This window comes from Coturnix japonica, chromosome 8 (assembly GCF_054131305.1).
Source record: "Coturnix japonica strain WE chromosome 8, WE-NBRP24, whole genome shotgun sequence".
In the NCBI taxonomy this organism is placed as follows: domain Eukaryota; kingdom Metazoa; phylum Chordata; class Aves; order Galliformes; family Phasianidae; genus Coturnix; species Coturnix japonica.
The window spans coordinates 14,647,728-14,667,615 of record NC_140670.1 but is presented as its reverse complement, the minus strand read 5'-3'; the positions used below and the strand labels follow the sequence as shown (position 1 = coordinate 14,667,615).

Below are 19,888 nucleotides of genomic sequence, written 5' to 3'. Positions count from 1 at the left end.
CTATGTACTTAACTCTCTTCGTAAATTGTTCCAGTTTGCATTAGGGTTATTTGTACAGTAAATAAGCATTTTGTGTGAAGGGGAGATGTCAGAGTATTTCTCAGAATTAAGTGAAGGGATATTTTTTCCCCCCATTTTGAACTGTAATTATTTCTGCGGTGGTTGTTTGACTGCACTCAAAGCAGTGCCACACCTGAAGGATATGGTAACATAATACAACTTGCTGGCTTTGTGCTACTTCTGGATTTCATTTCCAGTGAAAGATATTGTAATTTGCTGTTGTACTTTCAGAGGGACAAAGCAATTGCAACTAAAGGATTAGGCTGTTTGATTTCAATGGAGATGGAAAAAATGTGTAGCTCTCTACAGTGTGATGAAGACAGCAATATCCTGAGGTTTATAGGCTTCTTTTTGCTTTTCAGCTGTATGGGCTGTGAATCTGCTCTGAAAGAACCTGAATTGTGCTATAGAATTTTGAAATGAAAATTATTTTAATCTTTTGCCAGTTGATTCAGACAACATAAAATGTGTTGCATTTGTTGTAAAATATTCATTTCTCTCTGTAGAAATACTTTCAAAACATTATTATTTTTTTCTTTTAGAAGATGCACGTAAGATCTGTGACATTCTATTCCTGAAGGAGAGTTAGTGGACTTTCTGGTTACTAGTCTGATTTATTTAGTTTTTAATGTCTGCTGAGGCCGTTCTGTAAAAGCTCATTCTTCTGTCTTGCAAGCGAGAAGCATGGACAGATATTTTCTAGGATTGTGTAAAATATGAGGATTGATGGAGAACTTTTTGGTTATGCATTCTAATCTGGACAGTTTCGTTCCTAATATTGTGGTACGGAGCGAAGGTCTGGATTGCCCATGTCTGGAATACACGAGTTACAAATGTATGAAATGTAGAGCTTCCCAGATCACTTTAGTGAAGTGCTGCTTTATGAGTTCTTATTTGCTTGCCTGTTACATCAGGTAGGGATACAGGTCACTTTTATTTCATACTGTGATGCATAAGTAAGCATTTTAGTGGAATCATCTGAGGTATCATAGTTCATAACATGTACAGGAATTGACACGTTCATGAGGATCTACTCCTTACTGTGTAGTCATGGAAGCAGTTGGGAGAGGTTGTAGTTAGACCCTATCAGTTGTTACGTATGTAGATTGCTCTGAAGGTATCGCCTCTAATTTATCTCCAGGGAAACTACAACAGATTCAAAGAGCACAACACTCTTGATAGAACAGTCTCAGCTACAGAACCTTGTTTTTCAGTGTAGTCACCACTATTAACTCTGTGTTTTTACCATTGCATATTGAGCTTGTAAAATTCTGTACCAGTAAAGGTTACTCACTGTTGCCACTGCTGAAACACCACCCACCACCTCACCGTGCTCACATCCTCTGTTTGCTCAGTGGATGTGACCATATACATGTTCAGCAAGTGTCAGTGAATGTCAATGGGTACGATATTTTCCACATGGAGGAATTCAGTGACACACCTTTGCTTCACGTGTGTTTCCATGTCAGATGCTGTTGTGTGTGTCAGACTGCCCCACTGCTGACATCTGTCACACCACAACAAAATACAGTGGAATGATGGCAGGAAGATTCAACCTCTGCTGCCATCGTGCCAACATCTGCTTCTGTCGTGGGCAAACGTAATGAATAAGAGTTGTTACTTTTGGAGCAGCGCTCATATTCTTAGTTGTGCAAGCTGTGAATTCCATATTTTTGCTTGGGTTTCTGAATCCAAAATACATGTAAAGACAAGGGTCATTTGCTCCATGCAAGCTGAATGAGGATGGGAGGTGGTGGATGGCCTTAGCAAGCTCACGCTGGCTTGCTTGACTCATGTCTGACTACAAGTCAAACTTGTGGCACAACTATCATAAAGTTAATGTGTGAATGACTATAACTGATAAGTGACCATTTTACTAGGGATTCCTTGAATGCTTTCACTGCAGCTAAGTGTCAGGATCTCTAAGAGTTGTGTGGCAGTTGAGCAAAAAAAAAGCAGTTAGTGGTAGGCCGTGCATCAGCAACAGTAGAATCTGCAGGTTTAAGCAGGATCATTGTACACTTGGGAATACCTGTAAGTTTATAATGTGCCATTAATGAATGCTGTTGTGATGTCCCATATTCATAAAAGGCTGTTTAATTTCCTAGAAAAATACATTTTTCATCCTATCTTGCTGAATTGGTGAGAGGCTAGAAGAATTTGATGGTCACTCATTCAGACTCTGGCTTAACATTCATAAAATGCAGTTGTTATATATGCAAATTAATATAATTATAGAATCACAGAATGTCCAAAGTTGGAAGAGACTCACAAGAATCACCAAGTGCAAGCTCTGACTCCACACAGAACCACCTGAAATTCAGACCCTATGTCTGAGAACGTTGTCCAAATGCTCTTTGAACTCCATCACCTGGGACTGTGCCCGTTGCCCTGTGCAGCCCGTTCCATGCCCACTGCCCTCTGGTGCAGACCCTGTCCCTCGCCCCCAGCTGCCCCTCTCCTGGTACAGCTCCATGCTGTTTCCTTGGGCGCTGTCACACAGAGCAGAGCTCAGTGCTGCCCTTCTGCTCCCTGTGAGGAGCTGCAGCCACCATGAGGGCTCCCCTCAGCTCCTCTGCTCTGGGCTGAGCAAATGCAGGGACCCCAGCTGCTCCTCACACACCTTGCCCTCCAAGCTCTTCACCATCTTTCTATCCCTCCTTTGGACCCCTGATAGTCTTTTTCTTCCATATGTTGTGGCACCCAGAGCTGTTCCCAGTGCTTGAGGTGAGGCCACACAGCACAGAGCGGAGGGGACAGTGCTGTATCTCACCTGGCTAGCAGTGCATGATGCACCAGTTGCACACATTGCATCTGTTTTCCTTTGTATATTCTTTATGTGCTTGTTAAAGCCAGTCAGTTATTTGTGAGAGAATCTACTTCTTGATACTTTAAAATGAGTTTTATTGCTTATTACCTGATTTATTATCTGTGATGGAATAAGAAAGACCAAGCTGTGTTAGCATTATGGTCAACTGTGTGACAGGATTTTTTGCCCTCATTTTCGGTTACAAAACAGAGGTCTGACTGTCAGGCACTGAAACTGTTAAACTAAGTGTGATCAGTTGCTGAACACAGACTGGAGGATACAGCCATGTGTGTTTACATTCTATTAGAGTTCACGAATCTCCTTGAGGGATTTGGGGGCCTGTTGTACTGCATGTTGCAAAACTGGGGTGAGTTGCATTTTCCACTGCCATTAATTTGAATTTTAAGATTAATAACCAGAACGTTGTGAGTGAAAGTTCAGTTCTGAGTTCTGTTCGGAGATGCCAGAAAATCTGTCCGACCTCAGGTATTTGGCATAAATATCCCTGCTATCTTTAAGTCATGCCATGAGCATCATGAGCACCCCAGATTTTGGAGCCGCCTCTGGTGACACACCTGAAAATCAGCAAATATGTGAGAATTCTGGCTTTAATTTTTCTTAGTATTGGCATAGATGAAGGGGGAACTAGGGCTAAGGAACACATAATTAGGAAGTTGTGAAGTTTACATATTTAGTTGGAAATGATACAGCTGTCCTTAACAGAACAACACAGGATTCACTTCTGGCAAAAACAGCTTTTTCCACCATCAGTTTAATGGATCAGTGTATCTGGTGCTGGTAATTTATCAAAGTAAGTGCCAAATCGGCATGGGATGGCTTGTGGCAGCCAAAGGGAGAAAAAGCGGGCAGGAAGTCAGAGACAGAAAGTGGTGCGCCTGGCTTTGCTGATGGTTTTCCCTTGTGTTGTGGCAACTCTGGACGCAGTGCGGATGGGGATGGTGCAGGTTGGCTGGTGAAGCTCTCACATGGTGGCAGCTAATCCGCACATCTCAGTGACTCCACTCGGCCTCTGGCGGGTTGGAAATGACTAATGCTGCGTATCACAGGTGGCTGCCGGCTGCTGTGGCAACCTGTGATGAACATCACCTCATGTCTGGAGCCGCAGTGGGGTCTTGTTTGGCGTGGAACAATCTCACGCGGTGGTTCTGAGCCGTCGCTGTGTTGGACAGGTTGTCCCAGCGCAGCACAAGGGCGGTGTGCAGGGACCAGGGAGCGGCTGGGATCCTCGGGGAGCACCGCGATGCTCACGGTGCCATGACAGGAGCGCTGTGTGTAACGGGAACTCGGCACCACCGTGACATTGTTCAAATCATCACGGGCCATCGCACTTTCATCGCGTGGGGAAGGGACGTGCCAGCAAAGCAGGGCTGGGTGAGCGCCGCTTTCTACCCGCATCAAAGATGGCGGCCTGGACGCGGAGCGGGCAGCGCCGTCCGGTACCGCGCTTCCGAACCGGGTCTCGGTGCCGGCCGCCCGCACCCCCTTGTGCCGCTCTTTCCCCTCTCGGGCCGGGCCCGCCCCTGGCTCCCGTCCGGCCAATGGCGGGGCGAGCGGGCGGGCGGGGCGGGGCGGGGCGGCCGGGCCGCGGCCGGCGACTTAGTGACGGGCGAGCGAGGCGGTGCGCGCCGTGTAACCGCCGGGGACACCGGGCTGAGAGAGCACGGCGCCGCGGCACAGCGGGGCGGCACAGCGGGGCTCCTTAGCGGCCGGGCGGGAGCCATGCCCACCCTCAGGTAACGCCGGGACCGCCGCAGTTCCTGCGCCCAGCCCCGCGCCTCGGGGGAACGGGCGGCGATGCGCTCCTGTGCTCGGGGGCGGCGTGCCGCTCCCTCCGCCCGCGCTCGGTTCTGTCTTTCTCCACGCACGGTGTGTAGGTGCGGAGTTGGGCTCCGACACGCTCTATGCCGCCCGTTCGTGCTGCGGTGGAGCGCCCGCGGGTCAGCGCGGCCACCGCTGTGTCCTCTCCGGCCGCCAGCCCCGGGCGGTTGTCGGGGGCGGCAGGTGCAGAGCGCCGCGACCGGGCGGCACCCACCGCTGGGTCGGGCTGCAGGGCTGCGCCGTGCTCCCACCCGAATCTGGGCTGAGAGGAGAATGTTACAGTACGGCACCGGGCTGCTGGCTGTCTGCTGGCTGTCTGGGTGCATCGGGGTGTTAACTGAGGAGTGACAGATCTGTTCAGTGAAGTGAATCACTGTGGCCGGTTTTACTTCCCAAAATGCTTCCTTTTGAAAGGAGTTGATCTTCAGAAGAGAACCAGCAAGTTTTGTTACACGCTGGCTCTGCTCAGTCCTCCGACACTTGAAGGAGTGCATGGAGCTGTGGACCCTCCTGGCTCTGGGCAGATCTCACGCTGCCCTGACCAGCAGCACGGCCAGCACTGCGTGGCTGAGGCTGGCACAGCTGTGTGAGGAGCTTGGTGGCACTGGAGCCAGTGTTGTGTGTGAGGGCTCTGCTGCCACAAGGCTGCGGCTCTGGGCTACATCTGTATGATCCTGTGGGTGTATCCCTGTAGAACACTGTGGAAGTTTCATAATGGATGAAGATGCTCCTCCAGGTCAGCACGTAGACATGCAGCTCCTCTGCCAAATTCTGTGTTAAGGCCTAAATAATGACAGCACAGGAGTGATCCTGCAGGCTCTTTGCGTGTTGGAAGTCTGTGCACTGAGGTGGCTGACTGTGGTGCAAGCGAGATGGTCTGGAGTCGTGCTGTGGCAGTTCTGACATGCTTTTAGTGCCTGGTAGGCTGTGGCTGACGGTGGTTGTCATTCACTTACAATTATGTTGTGTGGGGTAGGAAGATGAGAGGAAGCTTTTAACCATTCACATGCAGCTAATACAGAACTATTGCTGTTTGTTTTGTTGTTTTTTTTTTTTTAAACTGTAAGTAACCTTTGATAAATCCAAATCTTAGGTTGTATGAGGTTTTCCTATGTTCCTTTGTGACTGAGGTAAATGTTTGGAATGTGTCTTGTTTGGCCTTGCCTCCAAGGGCAGGACCAAACCCTTACGAGTATGCTGACATTTCAGGTCTTGTGGCACAGTGTCTCAGGATCGCAGCCGGCTGCCGTGTGTTGTGGTTATGCCGTGCAGTTGGGACACACATTTGTCTCAGTCATGTTCTATTTATTAAGGCTTTCTGACTGTAAGATGAGTCTTTAGCATGAGAACTTATTATTGAATGCGTTACAGCTGCACAGCAGGATGAGGCTGTCATAGACCAATAGAAAATAGAAAACATAGCTTTCATTACAATTTATTATTATTATGTAAATATTTCTGCAGCAATTAAAAAAAAATAATCTGAAATGCTTTTCAATATTTGTTGTTGTTAAAAGCATAACAATTTAGTACCCAGAAGCTCATTTTCTCCCCCTCTCTGTGCACCAGCAGCCAGTGCTTCCACTGACATTTTGATGCTGCTGTTCCAGTGGAGTGCACAGTGATATCAGACGATAACAGAGTTGTTGGTACGCAGACACAGTGCTGCCAGCGTTCAGTAGCCAACTCAAAGCAGGACTTGATTTGTAAAAACGCCTGCAGCAGTGGAGCAGTCACTAATGTATGACCACGATTTTGGACACAGCTTTTGAGATCCTTCAGTTACGGTTACTTGTGTTGATCCTTTTGAAAGGTAGCTCAGTACTCCCGGGCTTTTTGTTTGCTTTGTTTTTATATTCCACCAGTTTGATTGCATTCTTTTTTGACAGTATGGTGAGAAGGGAGCAGTACGGGAAATGCTTTGGCTGTTGGTGAGAAAGTAATGGTCTTAGCAACCTCTCAAGATGCCGTAATTAGCAGGTGGAGATTTGATATTTAATGGACTGCACTGAACTTAATGTTAAAGCTAACTTTTGGTGCAACCCAGCATTAAAATACAAACTCATAAAATACATTGCTTGTTGCCAAGCATTTAGAATGCAAATGCTCAGTGCACGTAAGCTTTCTGTGAAGTAAGTTGGCGTTGTTCCTGCAGTTTTGTCTACTATGGAATATTTCTGTGTCTGAACAAGTTACAGACTTGTATCAGCTGCTTATATATATGTACTGTGCATGCACACACTCATGTACTCATATAGTGAGATGTATGCCCATAACTGTGGCACATGGAGAAGTTGTCACTTGTTTCTTGAAGAGCTGAATGTTCTTTTGCAATAAGTTGGTTGAGTTAAACAAAAATGTCCTTCCGGAATGATTAGATAGCAGTACTTGGGTGTAAGAGAAGGGAGAGAGGTGGGGAGGTTGTGTTGTACATGAATGTTTGCTCCATGTCTGGTGCAGAGGTGTAGCTCTCAGATAACCAACCAATTGTGAAATCTCACATCTCAGGAAACTATTGATGCTGATTCTCTGTCTTTTACATCTAGATGGTTGAAAATAGTCTCTGAGTGTTCAGTCAGTCCGTGACTGAGTAGCAGGAAGGAGGGCAAGAGGGTTCATGTGAGGTGCTGAAAGTCTTAAGCTTGGGGTGGAGGTAACATTTTGTTATCTGTGTCTTGCACTTGTAAATTTATTATTCTGCATGATCCTAAATGTTAGGTTTATCTGTGTGCTTTTGCAATATATGGTTTTATGGCATAGATGTGATTAATACTTTTTCTTACTGGGCACGTAGCAGCTAAGTGACAGCTGTAGCTCATCTGTTGCGGTGTAAAAGAACAGTGTAACAGAGAGGATAATTTGTAGCTCCTCTTGAAGGGAATGGGTGATTTGCACTACCCTGAAATGTAGTTAGCGTCAGGTTAATCAGTGTGAACATGCCAAAGATTCAGAGCAAAGTCTAACAGTACAGACACTGGACTTCTCATGTTGTGGTTCACAGATCTGGTATTAGAAACTGCTGATGGCTGTAGTGTCTGCTTAAATGGGCTGTATGTTTGGTTTATGTCTTGGACAGAGATTGTTGATGCTGTTCCCACTTTGTCCAAAAAGGTATTTTCACCAAGTGCAGTCAGTGTGACATGCTATTTCTGAGTGTACCATCCCTAGCACAGCTAATTACGGTGTTGGCTTTTAAAGTTCTCCGCCCCAGCTGGCACGTGGCTACATAGACTCTTGAGTACTCAGGAGGGGCTTACAATAACGTTACTGTATCATTGCTCATTCTTTGATACTGATTAAATACTTGGTTTTAAAATGGAAGTGGTGTATTGTGTAGGGGTACCAGGTGTGATCCTCTTTATCCTTATGTTACCTCAACCGTCACCTGTTTTTTTTCCTCTTTCCTCCTACCTAGATTAACTTACATTATTTTGATCTGCTTTCTGTATGATTTCCGTATTTAGAAGAAACAACGCTTCTCACAGTTACGAAAATATTTACTGAGTCTTACAGGTTTTTACTAAGCAGATGTTTCCTATTTCATTGACGAGTGAGCTGCTTTTCTGGCTTGGTCTTCAGAACAGTCTTGCACGTGGAGTTGGCAGTATAAGGCTGGTCTTTAAAACTGTAACAGAAATCAAACTATGTAAAGTGTGGTTTGCTCCCTATATCAAGGATGTTAATGTTTGCCACTTTTCACTTCTATACTTCAGAATTTAACGTTAGATAGAGATTAATGTGGCATCCCAAGAAGAAGAGGAAGTGTAACTGTTTACTTTTGGCAAGTATCTTCAAGTCTGACAAATATTTGTCGGCTTAGGGTCTTTTATAGTAGCTGTGAGAGGAAGTTCATGAATGAGCTTTCAACCTCTGTTGGACACGGTTCGTGAGATTGCTCCGTGTCATCTCCTTTCTGCTTGTTCTGTGTTATTTTTTCTGATCCTGCTGAGAAGTTAATTAAATCCATCACTCAGTAGGCAGATGCTGAGCCTGTAAAACATTTCTTTTGCTCTGAATGGGCCAAAACAATTGAAAACTCACTGATGTTGAGTTTTAGCCGATACTGTTCTCCAGCTTTGAGCAATCATTTGGTGAAGGCTGCAGTGTTACAGCAGTAGTACGTGGGAGATGTAGAGGCTGGGAATATGCCTTCTCTGCAAGTACTTGATAGAGACATAGTAAAGATGGAGGCACATTTGGTGGCATTCACGTTAAAGCTACCTTGGGCAGCCAGAGCAAGTGCTTGCTGTGCCAGTTGGAGGCAGCAGGTGTTGGCTTAGCAAGGAATGTTGCAGTTTTGAATGTAGATTCAGGCAGCCTTGGAAAACAGCTGCATTCACTCCTACTTGACACCAGGCCTGCATCTAATCCTTTGGTGTTACTGCATTATCACCCAAGTATGTGCAATTCAGGAAAATGAAATACATATTTTCTCAAGGAATCTGAAAAAGATGAAAACCAGCTCATTCAGTTATTGATGGTATGATCTGATGTCTTGTTTTTATGTAGTGGAAGTCATAATAATGAATTTCAGATTGATAGCAGCCTCCATTCCTGCTTTTAATCACTAGAATTTACATTTTAAGGTGACTGACCATGCAGGATCCATAGGCTCTTAATTTCAGTTAGGCTCCGAAATTGTGAGTTGTGGCCATTAGCAACTAAGTTTGTTCATTGGACTTATAATAACCTGGTCTGGTTCTCCCTGTGCATAAAATCTGGTATTGAAACCTGAATGCAATTCTTTAAAGCAACAGAACATATTTTTACATACTTTATTTGATGACTTTTAGACTGTATATACATCACAATATTATTCTGATCAAATTTGACCCTGTCTGTATGACAGGTAGATTGCTGTTGGGCAGAATTTGCATTTCTTTGTTTCTTAGTTATATTCAAGGAAAAAAAAAAAAATGGTTATTCTTTACTTAGAAAATGTCTTGAGCTTATTGTACCAGGAATACTAAACTAACTTGAAAATAATTGGCTCTCTTACAGTGAAAATGTCCTGTTTGGAATGGGAAATCCACTGCTTGATATATGTGCAGTTGTGGACAAGGACTTCCTTGACAAGTAAGTCTTGATTTCTTTCTTCTTTTTTTTTTTTCTTAATGTCAATTTTATTTCCAGCATGACATCCACAAACTAGCAGTGAACTAAGTGCTGGTGTAATGTGAGGTTTACTCTGATCTTTGTGCGATTTTGGCCTTCTGCTAAAATTGTTATTTGTTGTTGGAGCCATTTCTGTCATTTCAGTGTATCAGTCAAGAACAGAACCACTTCTTATCAGGTAGTCTGTTATCTGGTTTAAGCCTAGTTGGTGTGCTGCCATCTATAGAATCACATCACTAAATTGTTGCTTGTGTGTTCCTGGTGGCATTGAGCGTAGTCATTCTCGGATCACCTTATAGAGGTGGGGCTTTTCCAGAGCTAAAAACCGTAGCTGCTTTATCTAATTCTTTTTCGTGAGCTTATTTTCTACTAGTTGTTGATACTTTGCATATTTTGGTTTTCAAGTGATTGGTTGATTAATCTTTCAAAGTCCTCACCATTCTTCCTTTCTGTTTCAAAATACTATTTCTTCCTTCGATCTTTCTTTTAATACCGAATCAAGAATAAGCTTCTCGTCACTGGATAAAGAATAGGTGCACAGTTCTTATTTGTGAATGTGTATTGCCAGCCATGTTGTTTTTTTACTAAGCTGTAATAAAGATAATAATTTGTTTCTTCATTTGGGTTTTATTTCAAGGTGTGTTTAAGTGAGAGCCTGCATGTTGTGTCCGGGAAGCAAAAGACAAGAATTTTGAAACAAGATTTTCTAAAATATCTGGAACATTGAACTCTCAAGACATGGACTTGATTTCTTAAAAAAAAAATATATATAAAAAAAATCTGATGTAATTCTTTGGCTTAATATTTCAACTGAAATAACTTGGAAACCATTCTTTGAACATAACTAATACCCTGCCTCCTCCAAACCAACTAATCGTTAGAAATTGCTATCAAAGAGGTGATGGGATCGATGTTGCTGCAGTGAAAACATGTAATAGCGTGTTGTGCTTTTCACTGGGCCTGATGTGCCATGCAGAACTTAATTGAATTTAAAACAAGTCTTATGTGTGCAAGTTTGAGTCCTGTCAGACCAGTCTAACTATCTTCTGGAACGTCATATGCTTTGTGAGCACTTCTTTAGTGCCAAAATGGCTTAGTGGAGTGTTGAATTATTTAAAGGAACAATTTACAGAGGGCATGCAGATAAGGTGATATCTCTGCTAATACCCTGAAAACTGGGAAGCTTGTCTACACTCTTACTCTTTTCCTTTTTTCTCCCTGTTTGTGAGTGTTGTCCATGGACCTGTGTGTCTGTGGACAAGACTATTCCACGGCATGTTTTGACTTCAAGTATAACTACTTCTTGTGGTACTTGCTGAAATGTGAATCAGATCATGTGCATCTGCAGCCTGTGAGGGTGCATAAAATATCAAGCCTAGCTGTAGAACAAGTGTTAGCATGAAGTTATTCAAATACTTCAGGGACATACAAGAACGTAAATATTTCAGGGCTGTGAAGCAGTTGACAGAAATTGTTGACCGCAGCAGCCAGGTCTCTGGTTCTGCATGTCAAAGAAGGCATCTGTCTCTAGACATGTGGGATAGCACTTTGCAAAGAGACATCAGTCACTTCTGGAGTCTCTTGCCTCTTCAAGTAGATGAGCTTTTTTAATGGGACCATCAGCTCAGCTGGACTCTGGCTCGAAAGTGTGCGATGAGGCTGTAAGTACAGAAGGAACACTGTGCATAAACCAAGAAATGGGTTTAAGCTCATTTTTACTGTTTATTGAAAAACATCTTTGAAGGAGAGAGAGAAAAAATGAATGGGATCTTTGAATTACATATGTTTTGCTGTGGTGACAGTTAATGTGTGAAAGGAAGCCCTCAATGCAGTGAGGGAAGAAATGCAATCTTGTTGATCCGTAACTTCCTAAGTACAATATGGATCTCCTGCAGTGGGCTGCCAGCTGTCTGCAGCACTGGAAGTGGTTGGGTCATCACAGGAGAAACCAAAATTCATGACCATTCTGCCTTTCCTCACATGCAGTAGTGTACGGCTGCATGGTTACAGATCTGTTAAGTTTATGCCTTTTAATAATTGAGCAATGTTAGCATCTGGTAAATTCAACCTTCTTGTTTCTTACAGCACTTGGTGTGGTGGAAATAAGGATTTATTTGAACGCTTTCTCAACTGCGTGAGTTTTAGGTTTATAAATTAGTAAAAAGCTTTTACAGCAACTTAGAGAAAAACATCTGCTTGCTTGCACTGAAATGAAGGCTGGTCTGTTTAGCTGTTCCCAAAAACATGCTGGAGTGAGCTTGAAGGAAGACCAAGCAAAGCGAGGGGTGATTCTGTCACAGGATCACAGAATGTACAGACTAAAGACTTAAATGAAAAGAAACAAAACCAAAATACAACTGTAAGCCTTTTTGCCTTGATTAAGCAAGTGCTTAGCTTGACTTGGGGTACTTCATCAACCCTTCAGAATGTCTTAGCAGATTTTTGTATTGCTTTTAGTCAGAGGTAATCTTATCGTCTTATCTGTCTGTATAATGATAAATGTATAAAAAGTACCTAGGATAGACTTGAAAAACATATTGTCCCTGAACATTTACTTTTAGATAGTTTTATATTAATGTTCCATTGTTTCAGTCAACTTAGTGAAATATCACTGCTAAAAATGTCTGGATGGTGTTGACTCATTTGGTAGAGAAGCTGAACAGCTGAGGATTTTATTATTACCTTGTGGTTTGAGTTACATCTGTAGAACCCAATTTAGCTTATCTCAAGGTCTGAACCTAAAACGCTGTTGATACTGCTGAGCTAAATTGCATCATCCGACTGCTGTTAAATTAAGAAAAAGGTTCAGCATTTGCTTACAAAAACTGAAGGTAATGATGGTTGTCTTTAAAGAGCCCTTCTAGACCTAATGTGCCAGTAAATTTGGTAGCTTGCCTGACAGCATAATTAGAGCTTTCTGCAAGCCTGATAACTTTTCCTAGTGCATTTGGTAAGACGCATAGTTTTAATGAATGAAAGATTTTAGTTAAGCTCCATTTAGAAAAGGCTGTGTGAAAAACTTCACCTGTGCAGAGAATTCTGCATGAGGAACTGTGAGATTTCCAGGGTACACTGAGCTTGGGCAGTGCTTCTAGAGGAGGTTGTAACTACAGAGCTTTCAGGAACTTGTAATTCCTTGCGTTCTTGTAAATCGGACATAACATGTTGATGAATATGAAATATTCCCCTTGTTATCTCCTCTATTTTTTCATGGGTTTCATGGGTTTTCACTTTTAGTTATGTTTATTTATCTGTAGCTTCATATTTCTTTTAGTTTTTCTCAGACAATTCTAATTTTTGTTTCAATAGAATACATCTAGTTACTGGATTAATTGATTTCTTGAGAATGGCCTTGGGACACACGAGTAGATAAAAGTCACTGCTGATATTCTGAGTATCACTGCCGATAGTCATACTACATTCTTAATTACAGAGTTAATGAAATGTTGTTTACTATTCCCATAGAATAGAAAAGTGATATTGCAAAAAAATGTTGTAAAAGTAGAGCTTGCTTTTATTTATTCTAGTAACATAGTGGAAGTTTGATCACTCATGAATTGAAAAATAAGACAATGTAGTTAAAAATCAGCAACTATTTGTCGTTATCAGGGTGTTTTGTTTTATTATTATTAATTAGTGTAGCTGAAATTGATTTGTGATGTGTCACAAAAGGGAGGGGCTATTTTACTGATAGCAGTTTTCAAGAGGTTGGCACTCCATCCTATAAATAAAACCTTCTTAGAATTTACTCAAAACTCTTAATTTTAATGCACGTTACTACTTGTTTGATTGTGTTACATTCAGACAACGTACAACCTCAGTAGCTTTTCTTCCCTGGGTGTGTGTATCCATCCTTGAAATTAAATGTGTTTAATGTGTCTTTTTTTAGTAACTTAATACTTGATGAGGCCATTCCTGAGCAGTGTGTGAATACTACATCAGTGTTAGTCTAACCTGTGTTCTGAGGTGCTTGCGCTGCTGCTGTTGTGATGCTCTGGGCATGCCCTCCTCTGCAGAGCTGGGCCTGTGGTCTCTGCTGTAGCCAGAGGGAGAGGGTGGAGGCAGTCTGAGTGCATCTTAATTGCTGGTGTTCTTGTTTTCCTCTAGTCAAGAGCTGCAGAAGGGCAAACCTACTGTCTGAATCTTATTTTACTTCGTTTTTGTCGGAACTAAGAAAATCTGTATCTCTGCAAACTGCATGAATTGATTTTTAACACGCAAATGACCTTTGTTTTCCAGTTCTACTTTGAACTTGTGGTTTTATGTCTGTCGATATATACTAGGCAGCTATGGTCAGAGAATTTGGTGTGATTTTTTTTTCCAGCCTGTTCAGTGATTTGTTTTTCCCCTTGTCCTGAAGTGACAGTGGTGCAGTAATCTGAGGTGCACATGACAAAGTGTAAAGGGGAGCACCATGGCCTAGTATGTGACAAGCTGTAGCAAGTGGATGATCACATGAAGTTAGAGAAGCTCTTGGGAACTTTTTTGATCGAGTTTTCAATGCAGAGGGGGGAAAAAATGAGAGACAGAAGATCTGCCCCAAATTTGCTCATTCTTTTCTGGTTACAGCAAGTCCATTTTTATGAGAATGCGTTCCAGCATTCTGTTCAACCTTGATAATTCTTTGTAGTTCTCGAATTATATTTGTGATTTCATTCTGTGCTGCTGTATAGAGAACAGAATGCAGCTTTTGGTTGGTGTGTGTAAGGTGAAGTGTTTGGATGTATATTCTAAGTTATCAGTGAGGTTTCAATGTCTGTAGTATTTCTTAGTAATTCAGTAAACTGCAAGTTGTTGGAAATCACTTATTTCTGGAGACGACAAGCTTGAAGTTACATATTTTCTTTAATTAAGAGGGGGAAAAAAGGCTATTCTTAAAGTAACTTGTGCAAAATCTGACTTCTTGAGCAATTATTGTGCTGGGGTATGTCTGATATGTGTGAGCTGAAGCAAACTTCATGTAGAGTTGTGTCAGCAGTTTGTACTTCTTAAATACAGAATTAATTATGAGGTAAGTTGCTTTTTTGTTTGAAAGCACAGACTACACGTTTCTGCTTTAGCCAAGAGCATGTGAGGCGTAGCTGTCTTGTTTTCAAAAGTAGGTCAGTTCAATTTAAAGATATAAACTGGGGTAAAAAATAATAATAAAAGCAGCCCGGTACTTTAGGAAGATAATTTGAATTTCAAATTTCTGTTGACTCACAGAATTAGAAATGTTCAAACACGTTTTTCTGCAGCCAGCCCTCTGTTACATTGTTCTGCAGCTGAGGCAGGAGGTTCCTTCAGGCTGTGTGTTCAGGCAGGAACTGTCCACATGCCTCTGTCCTTTTTTTCTCTCCACCAGATCCTTGGATGTCTGGGTATGATGTTGCGGCTACCACTGTGGGTAAAGAGTTAAGATGCAAAGCACTGTGGTGGTGGCTAGAGGCTAAAGGGAGAAACTGTTCTTCCCAGAATCAGTAATTGCTGTTCTTGGAATCCGTGATCCTCCCATGGTAGCAGACCAATGGGTTTCTGTTGAGATCTTCCCTTAGTCTCTATTTTGGTGTTGCTCCTGCATCCTTTATAATGAAATGAAGATTTTTTTTGGTGCAGTAAAGTGAAAACAAACAAACCAACCCCCAAACCTGCCACTTTTCATATACTTTTTTTTTTCCTTCTTTCCCCTCTCCCCCCCAGTTAAGCTTGTACTTTCAGTGGCTTGCTAAGTTCCTTAATATTTACCCCAGTGTTAAAATAATTCTTGGAAAAGGTAAATTGAAGGATGTGAGCTACCTGCCAGCTGTATGGTGGTTAAGCTTCTGTAAGCTGAACTATCGTCTATCAGGTGAGCAGGTGCAGAGACAGACCGTAGAGAAGACCTTGCTATTGGGCAGGGCAAAGGCTCATTGAATTTGTAATTGTAAGAAATGGCTTTTGCCTTGCCTTACTGGTAGAAACAGACATCCATATAATTAGGTAACAGTCAAAGAACAGATTATATCTTAATCTATCTTTGAATAATAAAATACAGAAATACCCCTTATATGTGAGAGTCACTGTTCTAGATTCTAAATGAAATTATTAATATTTAAGTATGATATACCACTTTGGCTGTGTCACTGTGAGCAGTAAGCAAGGTGAATTCTTAGTATTTTAAAGACAAAAAAACGTTTAACAGAAACGAATATTTGATACAACCTTTTCGCATTATCCTCCTTTTGAAGAATTCTGTTGCTTAAAAGCAATATCTTGGGCTTATTGATTTAAGCTTTTTACTGGGCAGCAGTTGTCTTCTGCATCTTACTGATTTTTATTGGTAAGACGTTTCTCTTTTTGTACTAAAATTGCTGAAGTATTCGTGGTTTAGGAATATTCCATTTTATTTTTTTTTTTTTCTCCTAGAAGTAGAGATGCAACAGGTTTAGTGGGCGCACAAAGTTGCAGTTCAGTTATGAAATGTTTTGTGTGTATGAAATGTGTTGCATGAGACCCAAAGTAGTTGTTTGATGTTTACAACTGTGTGACATTGACTTCCTTTGTTAGTTAGTTTGGAGTACTGACCTGTGTTTCACTACAGATGTGTAGAGCCTGTTGAACGTGAAAGTAATACTTAATGCACATTGCTTAAAGATGGTTCGATTTTCAAGTGTGAAAAAGTTCACTTGAGCTTGCAGTGTATTCATACAGGGCGTGCAATGAGTTTTTATCTTGAAGAAATCATCACAATAGTGTATAGATACACATAAGAGAGTCTCAGAGCTGCTGTCACTGTCGTATTACTGTCTTCCCCTAATGATACCCCTAATGATTTCACTCAGAAGGTGGTGATGCACTGGAGCAGGTTGCCCAGAGAGGTTGCGGATGTCCCATCCCTGGAGGCATTTAAGGCTAAGTTAGAAGTGGCTCTGGGCAGCCTGGTCTGCTGGTTGGCAACCCTGCATGTAGCAAGGGGTTGAAACTAGATGATCATTGAGGTCCTTTTCAACCCAGGGTATGATTTGTTATGGTCTCCTTGTGAGAGTAAGAGTTCTGCAGCAGCAAGGTATTTGGGGAATTTCAGTCCTAGCACTGCCAGGATCTGCTATAGAACTGTTAGAAACTGGTTCAAGCAATACATTTTAAAGTGATTGATTATGCGTACTTGTGGCTAACTTGGAAGAGAACAGGAACCCTTCAGATCATTCTGGTTTAGGCTGTGTGTATTGCTTTTTGGAAGATTTTTGCAAGATTTCATGGATTTTTGCAAGATTTTAATGCAAGATTGTGAAAACTAATTTGAGTTTATAATAAAAAATATTCCTCTACAAAATGTTGTTTATTTTTGGTTGAAAAAAGTCCATCTGGACAGGCTGGATTGTCAGAACAAGAATAATGGGGAAGGCTGACAGGGCTAAAATATGGCTTAGTGCTCAAAGATAATATTAAAAGAATACACTGAAGAGCTCAGTCTATGAACAGAGTAGCGTATACTTCTTCATACATTAAAGTAATTTATTTCTTAATGAATCATTAAATGTTGAATAAATACGCTTTCTACTACAGTATTCTGAACGTCCAGAGCAGCAGCCTTGGAAGTGAATGGATGAAGTGTGGTGATAGCCATTGAAAAGGAACTGCTTTGAGAGAATAAGTCAGCAAAGGTGCTTGTGGTCAGATGGTTCTGAAATTATTACTGCAGAAGTAGACAGTGGAAGCGTTTAGAAGTCCTAAATATTTAGCTCACCGCTTTATAGTTAAGAAAACTGTTTTGACAAGGTCCCTGCTATGTGCTTAAGCCCCAATTGATAGGGTTGACCCTACTAAATGATCACAGTATTCTGCATTCTGCTGATTAACAGGCTTTGAACTTTCCTGACTTTCTTAATCCCTTTTAATCATTTAAACCTATTATTGTTTTGACTTCAATTTCAAAAGCCCTTTAAGTGTGTCTTACAATATTAATAGCTGATTAAAGTCCTGATTTCCAAACATACTGTCAGTGGGGGAGGGGAAGCTCAAATTTACTGCACTGAATAATTTAGACACAGCTATCAAGGAAAACTTTTGATGAAGAGAAGGGATGGGGTTGGGGGGAAGGAAAAAAAAACACAAAAAAGCATCGGAAAAAATGTGTAGGAACTTCAATGTTGAACATAGTGCTCACATCCATGTAAGAAGCGGGGAAACAAAATGCTCAGTAGCTACATTACAGTGCAGTGATTTTATTTATTTGTATTTCACCTCGGGTTTAGCAGTGCAATTTTAAGTTAATTGTATTGAAATTTAAATCCATCTTTCATTTTCCTGAGTAGCATCATGGCAAAGAAATAAAATCTTTCTGATAGTATTTTTAGGATCTCTTTCACCCGGAAATTCCAAAAGCTTTTTTTCTGAAAAACAGATGTTTATGTAGGATGTGATGCAGCTGAATAGAGCTCCAGTCATGCAAGTACACAGGAACTGGGAAAAACTGGTGTTGGAAAAATGAGAGCACCAGGAACTGTTCCGTGGTTTCTCCAAGGTGTGGCTTTGTTTTGTGAGCTCTCATGTTTCTATTCCAATAGCAGTCATTAAAGACTGGAAAATTTTATAAATGTAATGGCCAAGATCTGTGGCTTGAGTTGAACGTAAACTCATCCTGAAGGTGTTTTAATTCTGTTACGCAGTGTATTTGCCTGCCGGTATAATGCTGTGTGCTGTTTTCTGTAGCTGGTGTTGATTCCATGCTATTCATAATGATGGAAAGGCATTTGTTTCCCTCAGTCTTGAGACAGAAGTATCTTCCCTTGATGCTATTTTTTGTGTGTCTTTCCCCCTCTCAGTAGCATATGTTTTCCTCCCATCTAGTTTTCTTCTTCCTAATTTAAACATTTTAGCTGCATCTTGCATTTAAAAATGGAAAGGGACAGAATGTAAGCAGTCACTGAGGCTTACCGCTCACCATGTTGTCCTGCTGTTTTGTTCTTGGTTGTTTTCTCTGTTTGCTCTGCCTGATTTCTCGATTAAGCTGCTTCCTTGATGTATCCAATATTTGACGTAAGGTGGAAGCTCATGTGGACTTGGCTGCACATTGTGGCATCTGATATCCTCCCCGCAGGTTACTGCTCTGTGGGACACGCTTTGTCCCTGCCTGTATTTTTATTTAGCTACTTGACTCTGTGTCTCTGTGCTTTGAAGTTACTGTGTGAGTGGTTCCTAATGCTGTCTGGTAGAATGGTGTGTTGTCACCACATACTCCTGCCAGTTTGCTGTCATCTGTGCATTTTGTCAGCATTCACTGCATGCAGCTCAGGTTGCTCCTATGTGTGTGCCTTGGTGCTGGGTCTTGCACTAATGCACACTGGAGTTAGCTGAGATGTACATTCTCATCCCTAGTACTTCACTAAGGGAATGTCTGTAAAGTCTTTTAGGTCATTTTCTCTTTTGTTTGTGTGAGTGGAATATTGCCAAACTTAGTTTTTCTGGAAGCAAGTTTTCTTTGGAATTGCATTGCTATCATACAAACTCTTTAATCTTTTTGCTTCTCAAGGAAGTGATTCTGGTCTTTGTATTTTGTTTGGCAAGAAAGCAAGTGTCTATTCAGTCAGGATACTTTGTAAAATGGTGTAACCTGCATCAGGTCATCCTGGAGTAACAGTGACCAGCTGTTGCTAAAGACGGAAATCAGTGTTGAAGGGGTGCCCGGTCTGCATCAGCCTAAGGCCAGGAAGAGCATGTGAAAAGCTGGGTGGGAGAAACTGCACAGATGGAAAATGAGATGCCAAATGGGAGAGAGACTGTGGGGGAATGGGAAGCATGGTGCCTTGCAGATCATGAAGCTGGGAGAGGGTAGCAAAACAACAGGGGAATATGCAGGGAAGGAATGAAAAAGCAAATGTATCGCATTGCTGGGGAAAAGAAAAACAGTACAAGTCAGGCAGGAGGTGATGACTTTGAGGATATGAATCAAAGTCCATTATTGGGGTGGTTTATGGAGGAAAATGATGTCTTAAAACAAATATTTGGAGTAGGTGTGTGTGCCAGTTACAGAGAACTTTAATTTTGGTTTAGCTGTTTCTGTCTGATCCGTGATGCATTTGGCTGCTGAATTTCTGTGTAAGGCGT

The 19,888-nt window shown here is 41.9% G+C and overlaps 1 protein-coding gene across 8 annotated transcripts in view; it reads left to right on the top strand.

Annotated features, from left to right (window-relative positions):
• The window catches only part of ADK (adenosine kinase), a 253,442-nt gene that overhangs the window by 6,201 nt on the left and 227,353 nt on the right, over positions 1-19,888 (top strand). For 3 of the 8 annotated variants that reach the window (XR_014948602.1, XM_015866530.3, XM_085554286.1), the window contains exon 2: positions 9,710-9,784. Coding sequence is in view for 5 of the 8 variants with exons in the window: in XM_015866530.3 (XP_015722016.3) it covers positions 9,710-9,784 (75 nt within the window). In the remaining 3 variants the exon portion in view is untranslated. Of the gene's footprint in view, positions 1-3,740; positions 4,624-9,709; positions 9,785-10,038; positions 10,125-10,460; positions 10,613-19,888 lie in introns of those variants that run through there. The other 5 variants (XM_015866531.3, XM_085554288.1, XM_085554289.1 and 2 more) reach the window with 4 other exon arrangements.